Raw genomic sequence first — 13,853 nt, 5'->3', positions numbered from 1 at the left:
ACTCCCCTTCCCTTCGCATATGGCGTCGTCGGAGGGACCTCGTCGTCGGCGGCGGGGCAAGAAGAGCGAAGCCAAAAACAAGAAGAAGAAAGAGGCCGGACCGACGACCGTGGAGGACCTCCCCGACCACCTCTTCGAGCTCATCCTCCTCCGCCTCGGCCCGTCGCCATGCCTCGTCCGCGCCGCGGCCGCCTGCAAGCGGTGGTGCCGCGTCGTCGGGAACCCCGGCTTCCTCGCCCGCTTCGGCCCGGTCCACGAGCAGGCCCCGTACGTCGGCGACTACCACACCGTCCAGGGCGGCGAGCCCCTCTTCGTCCCCTCCTCGCCGGTCGTCGTCGACCGCAGCCGCTTCTTCCTCGAGTTCCTCCCGGAGAGCGGATCGTGGGAGATCGCGGACAGCCGCGGCAGCCTCCTCCTCCTCACCAAGAAGAGGGCGCCGCAGAGCTGGCGCGACTACAGTCGCCGTGTCCGCCACTACCCCGACCTTATGGTATGCGAGCCGCTCACCGGGCTCTACCAGGGGATCCTCTGGCCGGAGGATCTGGACGGAACCGGCCGCCTCGGCGTGTTCCTGCTTGACGGCGACGACGCGGACCGCCGCGTCAGCACGTCCAACTTCAGGGTCCTTGCGGCCGTCGACGATGCCATGGCATGTGTGTTCTCCACGGGCAGGGATGGCGGCTGGCGCATTATTTACAGCGAGATCACCAGCCACGTCGAGCTCCCAAAGCTCGGCCCCGAAAATTTCGTAGGGCGCGCAAACGGCACTCTGTACTGGGGAATTGACGGATGCGCCACCGCCGTTCTTGCCCTTGACGAGGCCACCGCGGAGTTCTCGCTCGCCGCATTCCCGGAGACCGTCTGGGGGCCGTCGCACATACGGACCTCGCGGATCGTCGGCGGCGAGGACGGCACGCTGCGCGTCATCCGCCTCATAGGCAACGACCTCAAGGTCTTCGCACGGCGGCATCCGGGCAGTGACGAAGATGAGTGGCTGCTGGAGATGCAGCTGGAGTTGCCGGAGGCCACCCTTAGGCTGCCGGGGCGCGAGGAGCACTTCTTCCGGCAACAAGCCATGGTTGTTGCGGCGAATACCAGATACGTCCTGCTGACACCGAGCGAGAAGGCGTGGTTGTTCTCTGTTGAGCTGGACACGATGCGAGTGGAGCGCGAGCACGAGAGAAACAAGTACGCCGGAGAAGCGTACCCGTGCAAGTTGCCGTGGCCGCCGGCCTTGACTGATCATGGCAGGGAGAGGAGGTGATGATGATGATGCCTGATTGTCATGGCTGCCGACTTTGTCATCATAGCAGACTAGCAGAGAGGAGGTGATGACGTCCCTGATCGTGTATCAAAATTTCAAAAGGTTATCCGTTTCGTCGTATCTGGAACAGATTTGCACTATTTGTATTAAAAAAATCCGTCCCGTGTTTTTGCTTCACTCTGTTCTTTGGGCCAGCCGATTTGTTATTGGGCTGAAACGCATTTCGTGTTGCCTGTTTGTATGCATTTTTTGCTTCTCTTTTTTTAAGTCTGTTTATAGGGGTATATTCAGGATGTTGGATGAGTGTAAAATGTATACATGCAATTACTATATATAACATGTGTATAAATTGTAGTATAGTGCGAAAATTACACTACTATATGTTTATTCTTTGTACATATTAAAAAGTCCCAAGTTGTGCGGAAGTTTTTTAAAGTGTTTGTTTCATTCTTCTATCTTCTTAAAGGGTAATACTAATGACGCTAATTCATTCTACCTCTTCATTTTCTTAAGTGTTGGTATCATTTTCTTTCTTCCATAAGGCCATAAGGGTAATATCAATGCCACTAATTTATTTCTTTTAGTTCACTTTTTTTTTCAAAGTGCCACTATTATATGTATTCTTGCATATTATAAAAACATAATTTATGCGTAAATCATGTGCAAAATTTTTCATTATTTGCTTAATATTTTTTTTTTGCATTTTCTTCCTTCTTAAAGGGTAATACCAAAGCCACCAATTCATTCTTCCTTAGAAAATTTCATTACAATACTTTGATTTTATTTTAGTATTTTTTTTCTATCTTCTTAAAGGTCAAAATATAATTATTTTTTCCTTTCAAACTTCATAATTTTGAATTTTTAAGTTTTTGCTTCATTGTAAATATCAGACGGAAACCAATATTCGATGGAAACCAATGAAAAACCAGAAGAAAAGATATTTTGAAGTTTAAATTTTTTTTGAAAAAAATACAGGATGTTAAGAGGATGATGTTTTATTGCCACACAAAATTTCAAGTTGAAACACATTAAGAGATGTGAGCTATGAAAAATACAAAATCAGCGTTAAATAGTTCTGAATAGTAATGTCACTATTTAGGGCTGAATTTTTCTTTTTCATAGCCCACATCTTGTAATGTTTTTCAACTTGAAACTTTGTGTAGCAATAAAACATTATCTTCTCAACACCCCACATTTTTTTATATTTTTTTGAAACTTCAAAATATGGTTTCCACAAAATTTTCATTGAATATTGGTTTCCATATGATATTCTAGCTTATTCTTAAATGGTACTCCCTCCGTCCTATAATATAAGAGCGCTTTTGACATATGTAGTGTCAAAAATGCTCTTATATTATGGGACGGAGGGAGTAATACCAATGCCACGAATTCATTATTCCTTAAAAAACTTCATTTAATTGATTTGATTCTTTTCTTCATTTTCTCTTTTTTAAAATGGTAATACCAATGTCACTAATTCATTCATCCATATAAAACTTCATTATTTTGATTTTGTTTTGGTTTTTGTTTCATTTTCTTTCTTCTTAAATGGTAATACCAATGTCACTAAAAATCATTCCTTAGGAAACTTGTATTTTTTGAAAATCCACTATTATATGATTATTCTTGCATACTATAAAGAAACACAATTTTTGTGTGAATTTTTCCATTGTTTGTTTTTTTATTTTCTTTCCTCTTGAAGGGTAATACCAATAGCACTAAATCATTTTTCTTTAGAAAACTTCATTATTTTCATTATGTTTTAGTTTTTGTTTCATTTTCTTGTTTAACTGTGATACCAATGACACTAATCATTCCATCTTAGAAAACTTCATTTTTGCGATATTCAATTATTATATGTTTAATCTTGATTATTATAAAAAAACACAATTTATGTGCAAATTTTGACATTATTTGTTTTAATTTTTACTCTCTTTTTCTTTAACCGTAATACGAGTGCCACTAATTCATTCCTTCTTAGGAAAGTTCTTTTTGTGAAAAATTCGCTATTACATGCTTATTCTTGCATATAATAAAAAGTACAATCTTTTTGTAAACTAGTTGCAAATTTTGTCACTGTTTATCTTAGTTTTGTTTTATTTTCTTGTTCTTAAATGGTATTACCAATGCAGATAATTAGTTCTCTCAATAAAACTTCATTATTTGTTTTTAATATTTATTTCCTTTTCTTTCTTCCTTAAGGGTAATACTGATGTCAATAGTTCATTCCTTCTTATGAAACTTCTTTTTGGTGGAAGTTTCATTATTATATGCTTATACTTGCATATTATAGAATAGCGCAATTTCTATGTAAATTGTGTGCAAATTCTATCAATTTTTTTTTGAAAATTTCACTATATGCTTATTCATGAATATACGAAGAAGTACATTGTTTGTACACAGTGTGCAAATTTTTCAATGTTTGTTTTAGTTTTTTACACTTTCTTTCTTCTTAAAGTTTAATACCAATGCTACTAATTTCTTACTTCCTTAGGAGTAATACCACGGCCACTAACTCATTCCTTCTTAGGGAACTTTATTTTTATGTGGAAATTCCATTATTATATGCTTATACTTGCATCTTATAAAATAGAGCTCTTATTTTAGTTTATTTCTTACTTAAGGGTAATTCCAATGCCACCGATTCATTCCTTCTAGGAATTCGTTTTTCATGAATTTCACTCTTACATTCTTATTCTTGCATATTAAACACACACACACATACACACACACAAAGGTAAATTAACTGGGGCACCTAGAGCATTAGCCGTTGGATCAATGGATGATCCTGCCTATGCGTATCGGGTTTCGATTGCTACACCCGTTAACAACATTCATTAGTCATTCTTAAATATTGCATGCGTCCCAATTCTGGTCCATTCTCACCTTCCAAATATTATTGCATGAGCGTGATTTGTTCCTTTCCATAATTTTTCGCATTATGTTGTTGCCCTTTAATTCGATTCTTTCCAAAATATGAAAGATGCCGTCTAATTTGATTGTTTACCAGAAATAGGAGCCCACGTACCTTCCATCATTTGGCTAGCCATTAAAACTTGACCAAAACCAAGCACACATTTGCATACCTACGTGATTCATCTCTGCCTCGTCCTTCTTCTATACGAGCATACCCCGCATGGCCATGGTTGCCATTGTCACCGTCACGGTCGCTGATGGGGCTCCCAGGTTGTTCATCTCTCTATTACATCTATAGCAATTTACCTATTTCATTTTCAACTACAGGTATCTCCACCTCTTTGTCACACTCTTTTACCTTTCCATGCACACGACCATGATCAAGGAATACACCATGGAGACTATGACCGCCCGGACAACTGAGCTACCACCTCGAGGAACATACCTGATGTGATCTTTTTCTCTCTCGATGTTAGTCAAAGTTATGGTCGTGCGAGGTATGTAGGATTCATGTACTTTGTGCAGAATAGTTCTGTGAAACCTGAGACTTGAAGTGTATGTTGTAATTCGCAAACCCTGTCTCATCTACAAATCTCAGCCATGTGCTTGTAGTTTTTGACTTATACGAATAGCTCCTATAGCAAGGTACATGTTGTTTTTCTCATAAATGTATAATGGTGAGGATACTTCAATATATCTGGTAATTTTTCTCTCATTTTCCTTTGTGTTCAAAGCTTTTTTTGTTCATCTAATTGGATATCGTTGCATTTTTTATTTCTTTTCCAGTTAACTTTATCATGGCTCTCTTGTGATACATCTACAAAAAAAAGATCTATATGACAGAGAGCCGCCGAGCTAATGCTGAGATGTGTTGGATGGTTGACAATGAAGGCTTTGCGTGACAATGTCGGACACAATCAGTATGCGAGAGAAGCGAATGAGGATACATGCGACTTAATTGTATACTTCTTCGTTTTTGATCCTGCATCCGTAGTTGCAATTTCGAGTGTGATAGCAAATGTTAGTCATGAAAATCGGGATGTAATATGGTTGCGAATAGGATTTAAGAGATGCATGTGTATCAAATGATAAGTGATCTCCTTTTATCTTTTATCTCTAATTGTGTGCTGGAACATGTAATTTGGGTTGTAATGACACCCATTTTGGGCAACACTCTCAGGTATTTTTAAAATTTTGAATATTAAAATGAGTCACATTGTCATACTTTTGTTCAGGATATATAAAAGGGACCATATATTAAGAAAATTACCATACTGATTTTGGGTATTATTTCCAGGATATATATAGAGAGCATGATGGTACCCCTGTCAGACAGATATAGTTGCACAACCTAATACCTAACCATCACACCGTATTCTACTTTCTAAATTTTGTAACAGAAATGACAAATCACATTTTATTACACCCATTTTTCCAAGAAATTGGGTACCCACCGATGTGGCATAAGGCCTAAAAGTATAGTTGTACACTCCCTAACCTATTCAAATTTTAATACAATAGGTATCAGTTGCCTGTATTAGATACACATGGTGTCGTATAGCTAATGTGTGATACTCACGGTGTCATATGCCCAACGACCATACTCAAAGTCTCCTAATAATATAAAAAAGTTACTTGTTGGGTATTCTATAGGTATCTTGTACACTGACCACTACTAGGAAAAGGCATGCTAGTGACGCACCTGTTTTGGCTACTAATGGCGCACTACAGGTGCGCCACTAGCATCACGCGCCATTACTAACAATTTTTATTCAAATTCTTTTTCAAAAAAAAATCAAATTTTATTCTTAATCTCAAGGCACTATGGCTTAATCTCAGGTCAATATGCTTAATATCAAGTCAAATCGCACTCTGTGGTCACCCCGAGCACGCTTAACTTCGCAGTTCTATCCAACCCCTGCACCAGCTCACTTCACAGCCACTTGTTGATATATATATCATATCAATCCTATTAAACCTTGTTGATGTCTAGGACTTTGTTCATGTTCATGAGTGTGATGAAATTTTGAAAAAAATATTTCAAACTTCCCGGTCATATTACGTATCATATTTTGAAAAAAAAAATTCCATTTTCTTTTAAACCAATTTTTTTCTGTTACTAGTGGCGCACCTATCAAATGGTGTGCCACTAGTAAGTTTGAATTTTTTTTCATTTTCCCTCTCTAGATCTTAAAAGCCCTGTATCTTTTGTACTGTTAGGGTTTTGGGGATTTTGAAGATGTTGAACAGGGTTCCCCTGGTTCAATTTGTATGTAACTTTTCAAGTAGATGATTTTTCATATAAAAAACTTTTTAATCCGAGTTCGTATGCAAAAGTTATGCACATTTTACTAAATTTCAGAGAGATTTTGCAAATAAAGTCGAAATTCATACTTGTAAATTTTCCCAACAACTAGACCACATATCACATGAGAAACTTATTTTCTTTTATTTTTTTGACATCCCCAGCATTTTCTTTTATTTTTTAAAAACTGAAAAAGGCGGTCCACAGGGGGGTGCATTTAGCACCAGGGTTACTAATGACGCACCTGATGTGTGGTGCATCATTAATAGTTTTGAAAAAATTGTTAGTAATGGCGCACTGTCCATTGATGCGCCATTAGTAACATTTTTTTAATTTTTTCTTCAAAACTACCAATGCCACACGGTGGATGTGGTGCGCCATTACTATGTCAACTAGTAATTGCGCACTATCCCATGGTGCTTCATTACTAATAATTTTTTTCTTCAAAACTATTAATGGCGCACCACACATCAGGTATATTACTAATGGCGCACATGTATCTGGTTAGCAGTGGCGCACCACGTACACGGTGCGCCATTAATGTCCATATCATCTATAACCCTTTTCCTAGTAGTGGACACACTGGTACAAAGCCTTTTCAATTTCCTAAAACAGTATGGATGCACCGCATTTTCGTACGGCTTATTTTCATGGGTATCTCATACCCAACAATGAATGTAGTAGAGAAAATACCATCTAATTGTGCTTCTTACTTTTACTTTCATTTGGGTATATGTGGTACCCACGACCAAACTATATAATGAGAACAAATTGGTGCGCCATATATTATTATACGCAATCATCAAACTACACTGCATTATTTACTTTTTCCTTATGTGCACACGACCATAATTGACATACGTAGATTTTTTGTACAAATTTAAAAGGCATATACCAACAATCTTACTATGACATCCCTAAGTTCATATAGTCAACTTATAATCCACCAAATTTTGTGAGTATGTAGTACACAAGATGCATACCTACATGGTTGTTTTATAGTAATAGGTATTAGATACCTCCAATTTTAAATGATTATCGTCGAGAGATACCTACACAACACCATGCAAATTATTAAACAATGCCTACCCACATAGCACAACCTATGGGGGTATAATACTTCCACCTGTGGTGATCTTTAGTTATTCACGCAACATAATTTCGTAAAGCTTGCTTTTCATCCAAAATTGACAATAATGTACACGAGCAGATACATGGTTCCATTTTATTAGAATTACGATAATGATCTTTATGATTCCCTACTCTATTTTTCTTTTCCATCGGAATGGCTCTACGTCCAACAAGATATTCACCCAACGCAATTTCGTAAAGCTTGCTTTTCATCCAAAATTGAGAATAATGTACACGAGCAGATACATGGTTCCATTTTATTAGAATTACGATAATGATCTTTATGATTCCCTACTCTATTTTTCTTTTCCATCGGAATGGCTCTACGTCCAACAAGATTTGTATTACATGTATATGATACATGGATCGAACGGACACAATTTTTTTAGCTAAATGAGTTGGATGGTGCTGGTAGTGTGTCAAATGGGCGCCGTACTAGATTCGCCATATGTATATCACAACTATTTTTGCATATACCCTAGAGATATAACCACTAATCTAACTAAAGAATATATTATATTCCTTGCAGAAAAAATTAGATCTTATATGGTATTGGCCACGTTAATATAAACTAACATCAACACAAGAATTATATAACATTTAATCACACATTGATTTCCTAGAAAATATCTAATTGATGTGGTAGAAATCGATTTATTGTGGAGCAATTAGTCATGCACAATCGAAAGAAAACCTATAAAATGGTACGTACTAAAACACTGGGCATTGTATACCTAAGAAGACACACTGTTGCTACTTAATAATAACAGCGCCACAAAGATCTTTATGATTTCACATGCATTTCCTTTTTGCATAACACTATGCAAAGATCAGGTTAGTCGAGTGTCATCGTTTTGCCAAGTGTTTTGAGTTTAAAACCCAGCCAGCAGGAACTTGGTGAACTTGCATTTCGCCGAGTATCATCCTTTTTCCTTGTCGAGTATCTGTGATCTCGGTAGTGCTTGTCTTATTCCATCCAGTAAAATTTATATTTCACATTTCCTAATCATTTTCGTATCTCTAATAAATGTTTTTAATATACCCTAAAGATTTAGCCACTAGTGCAATTAAAGATCATCTTTATGATATACCCACGTCTATAGAATAAATGACATTCAATGATTAATTTTTTTACAAAAATTCATAATGATAAAATAACTTTACATTTTAATTTGCACCTATCATAGGTACATACCCACACGACCAGACTAACAAATGTAGAGATATTTTTTAAAATTTATTTTGTGCGGGAGATATTTTTTTATTATAGGTATATACCTACATGACCAAGACTAATAAAATAAATAACATTCAACAAATGATGATTGTTTTACAGAAATTCGTAATTATGAAATACCTTTATATTTTAACTTGTGCCTATCATACATGTCAATAGGTATGGAAAATCATTTCAGTTCGAAATGTTCAAACAATGGACCATTAATTACACGCGCATCTTTGGATGGTATTTAATTGACTAGTTATACCTTTCCATAATTGACACGCCATACAAAATTATTTGGAAGGTATGATGGAAAATTATTTTCATCGGCTTGATTTGTTCAAACAATGTCCCGTTGATGACATCCACATCTTTGGAAGGTATTTCATTGCCATCATATCCCCTTTCCATAATGTCCACGCCATGCAAAATTCTTTGTAAGGTATTTAATTGGCGGATATCAATTACTTTTGGAATGTCCGAACGGGATATGCATGACAAACACACAAATGGAAACTTATTTCTTAAACGATGAGATATAATTCAAAATATTAACCTATTTGTTAACGGGTCAGACCCAATAACTCATCTATACATAATAAAAAAGATGATACGATTCGATCTAACGGCATCTAGGCAAGGTGCCTAGGCACCTAGGTGTCCCATATATATATATATATATATATATATATATATATATATATATATATATATATATATATATATATATATAATATACATAAACACTATTCTGATCACGGGATCAAAATAATATTCTGATCACAACCTGACCTGCCCCGCTAGTAGTACGTTGAACTTCCCTATGAACTAGGTTGAACTTCCGCCAACATTGCCCAAATGGGGCTTGCGATATATCGTTGGAAAGCTATGGAGACCAATATCATGACCCAACTTAATTTTTTGGCAAAATATAAGCGGTTTAAGAGCAGTTTTGAAAACCGTTTTTTCTTCGCACAAAAAAACGTGAATCGTATTTTCGATCGCGTTTCTAAACGGTTTATCGGAATGAGGCATATAATATGGCGTTGGAAATCTGCTTCAAAACCGCTCCTTCCACATGTTGAAAGTTTTCTCTAATTCCCTATGGTTAAAGAGTAATTTGAAAAAACGTAAAATTTCGTAAACCGAACAGCTGAGTTCATTTTTTCGATGTCATTTCTAAACGGCTAATCCAATGGAGGCATATGATACGGCGTTGGAAAGCCTATGAAAATGCGCTACTTTTTCATCTTGAATGTTTTTTTCTAATTTTGAATGGTTTAACAGTAATTTAGAAAATGGTCCAAGTCCTACCGAGTTCGTTTTTCGAGCTAATTTTTTAACCGTACATCCAAATGCAGCAAATGATATGGCGTTGGAAAGCTTGAACAAATGCGAAACTTTTTGGTATGTATTGTTTCTCCCAATTCTTTACGATTTTAAGTCAGTTTCGAAAATGGCGAAAAACGTATTTTCGCCGTAATTTCTACAAACTTTATCGGAATGGGGCAAATAATATACTGCTGAAAAGCTACAGAAAATGCAAAGCTTTTTCATGTTGATGGTTTTCTCTGATTCCTAGCCGTTTTCAAGTAATTTCGAAAATGGCGGGATCATGCGTTCTGCCTTTATCGCGAAACAGATTCTTCAAATATGTACCACATGAACAACTTGAACTTCTCAGTGTGTGTGCTTGAACTTCACTCTGTTTTTCACGGGATTTTTTTCTCTCAGCTCTCCATCCACTACTCGTAACTTTCCATCCACTCATTCAAATTGAGCAAGTGATATACCGATGGAAAGCTGTTGTAAACACGCAACTTTCCCTCTTTTCACGTTGAACTTCTGTGACGTATTTTTCGTTTGTAATTTTCTCATCCATTCGTCAAGTGTTACACAAATGGTATTCCTTTTGTATAAACCACTCCCACAATAATTTTTTAACTTTCTCCGAGGGAGGACTTGAACTTATAACAATAATCAAAATTAGTCTTTGCTTTTTTATTCTTTTTTAATATCAAATGCACACAGTGTAGTACGTGAACTTCTGGCAGTTATCAATGTGAACTTATCTCGGTTACATGAAAGTATATGAGTTTTTTTATGAATATTAATCTGAATTTCTTAATCTTTTTTATGAAATTTTAAAGCGCTCAACTATTAAAAGTTGAACTTCTTGTTATTTAATTTTTTAACTTCTTTTTTCCAATCTTTAATAACGAGGAAAATCTGAGTTTTTCTATAATCATCGAACTTCTCCATCTTTTTAATATGGACTTCCTGGTTTTATTTCTTAATCTTTTTTACGAAATTTTGAAGCGCTCTATTATTAAAAGTTGAACTTCTTGTTATTTAATTTTTGAACTTTTTGTTTCCATTCTTTAATAACAAGGAGAAACCTTTCCTTTTAATTCATTTTTCTCATATTAAAAACACACCATGTAGTACATGAACTATTTCCATTTTTATAATTTGAATTTTTTATTTTCTTTTCAAAATCAAATTGCTCCCAAATAATAACTGAACTTCTTTGTGGATTGAGAGAATTATTTTAAAACGCAAAAAAAATTGTATGGTTTTGAACATGGAAATACAAGGTGAACCTCTCTCAGAAGAACTTTTGAACTTCCCTTGACATAGCACTTGAACTTATTCCAACAAACATTTTAAGTTTTTATTTTTCTATATTTGTATTCTCACCTGAAATGCATTCCTTGTCGTACTTGAACTTCTCGTTGTTTTAACTATGAACTTCTATCACATTTTTGTGTATGCATCGAACTACACGCAATTGAAGATTGGACGTCATGTTTTGCCATTTTTAAAACATGTAATTAGACGTCGAACGTCTCGCAATATAAATTCTAAACTGTGCACGAAGGTGCACGTGAACTTCTTGCAAGAAATCTAAGTTTTTTATACACTTCGAACTTCTCTGTTATTTTAATTTCAACTTCTTAGTCATATTTCTTAGAAAGGAAATATCTTTTTAAATAGGCATCAAACATTTTTTTGTAAATTGAACTTCATACTTTTATTTTTCCTTACAAAAAGTAATAATTTTAGTTCCCGTATACATCGAACTACTCCTCTTTTTTAATTTGAACTTCGTCATTTTTATTCTTTAGTAACATGGAAAATCTGAGTTTTTCTTATAAATATCGAACTTCTCTATTTTTTTAATTGGACTTCTTGGTTTGTAAATATCAATCTACTCTATTTTTAGTTCTTTAAAAACTTGATTTTTTTCACTTCACAAAAAAATGTATTGTGAATTCCCTCTATTTTTTTAAATTGAACTAGAAAATCCATTTATTGTAAATTTTATATTTGCTTCATTATTTTTCGAACTTCTTTGTTTTATTCTTTGATAATGTGGAAACCCTTAGGTTTTATAAACACCGGACTGCTCCATGTTTTTAATTTGGACTTCTTGATTTTATTCTATTGACATGGTTTAATTTGGACTTCTTGATTTTATTCTATTGGCATGGTTTAGTTTAAATTTAAACTAAAACACACGATAATTATTATGGGTACGAGGGAGTAGCATATTTTGAACTTCTCATATTGTTTACAACGTATACATGAATGATCATATGTTGGTGTGCGTGGACGCCCCAAGTCCTCTCTGGACAATGCATAATTTTTCCAATGTAATTTCCTTTTGCTATGGAAGTAAGCAATAACAGTAGGAGCTATTTTTTTTCCATATGTTGTCATTTTCCCAAAATGAACATTCATAGTAACAATGACCTTCCAACGTAAATGTGTTTGACCTTCTTTCTAATTGCTCTGAAATTATTGTTTAGTTGAACTCTCTGCAAAAAATTATTGTGCTATACGTTGCAAACTAAAATAAAAAATTCAGTTATAATAACCAATAACTACAAACTTATAGGGGGACAACAGTTATTAGCCAAATGGATAAAGTAAAATGCGCACAGACCAAGTGCAACAATTAGAAGGTTAATACATTTTGGCTGCACAGACTTCATGCAGCCAAAATGTAGCTTTTTCAGAGGACAAACACAAGAAGAGGAACTAATAGTATAACTTTTCAGGAGGAGGTTGTGGCTTTCATGGAGGATGTGCGTTCATCTATGCTGAAATACATAACAGTATAATTTTTGCCTACATACTCCAGTGACCAGTTATATCTGGCGTTGGACTCGTCTTTGGACTTCGGCACATAGTTTGTTCAAATAATTGCCATGGGGTTATAATTTGGGGGACATCATATGGGCTGTAATTTTGTTTCAGTTGTTTTTAGTTGTTCTCTTTTCATATATGTTCTAATTGTCAGTAGCTTTACTGGCAAAGAGAGATTGTACAATCATATGTACATGTACGGCTGTACCACAAACAAATACAACAAGACGATGATCCGTTCTCCTGGTCAGTTAACTGGTTTACGAATGTATGATTTGCTAGTGGTTTCTTACAGTAAACATGTATCAATTTGCACTGAAGTTCACACAAAGGGTTGTACTAGAGGCAGTATCTATGTTTGAGAATGATCTGCAGAAAAAGGAGGTACACCACGTTTTCTTACTGAAGTACATATAATCCATGGCGATTAAAGTTAAACACATGCCCCTGATGCTTAAATGAAACAGAAAAAATGTAGATTCTGCTATCTATAGAGAGAAAGAAAGGGATGAAAAAGAAGAACAGAACAAAAAGAAAAGAGATATCCCAAAGAGGATCAGCAGCAGCATGGCATTGTCTACTGGTGCAAGCAAGGAAGCATACTTTGGCAAAAACAAAAGCAACATTGATGCCAAAAGCCAGCACCATCACCGCTACACCCGTCTTGCAGAAACGTATGGCTGCTCCAGCTCTATGACATGAAACAGTGAAGTTTCTTTTTGTCTTAACCAAGATGATCGAGTGATATATAGCCGCCCGGGACTGGATTTCTTGGGGACATTATTTCTTATCGCTACAAGTGTTCTTCCCTGCTTCTTGGAGACAGCTCCAGAGGTACCACAATTGCACATACTACATTTTAA

The 13,853-nt window shown here is 36.2% G+C and overlaps 1 protein-coding gene across 1 annotated transcript; it reads left to right on the top strand.

The window, feature by feature from the left end:
• On the top strand, positions 1-1,558 carry LOC119279160. Its single transcript, XM_037560521.1, has one exon. The coding sequence runs from the start codon at positions 20-22 to the stop codon at positions 1,262-1,264; it is 1,245 nt and encodes a 414-aa protein (XP_037416418.1). The 5' UTR covers positions 1-19; the 3' UTR covers positions 1,265-1,558.
• Positions 1,559-13,853: the final 12,295 nt, after the last annotated feature.

The sequence above is a fragment of the Triticum dicoccoides genome, chromosome 1A (genome assembly GCF_002162155.2).
Source record: "Triticum dicoccoides isolate Atlit2015 ecotype Zavitan chromosome 1A, WEW_v2.0, whole genome shotgun sequence".
NCBI lineage: Eukaryota > Viridiplantae > Streptophyta > Magnoliopsida > Poales > Poaceae > Triticum > Triticum dicoccoides.
The sequence above is the reverse complement of the archived record's forward strand: the minus strand, read 5'-3'. Positions and strand labels throughout refer to the sequence as shown.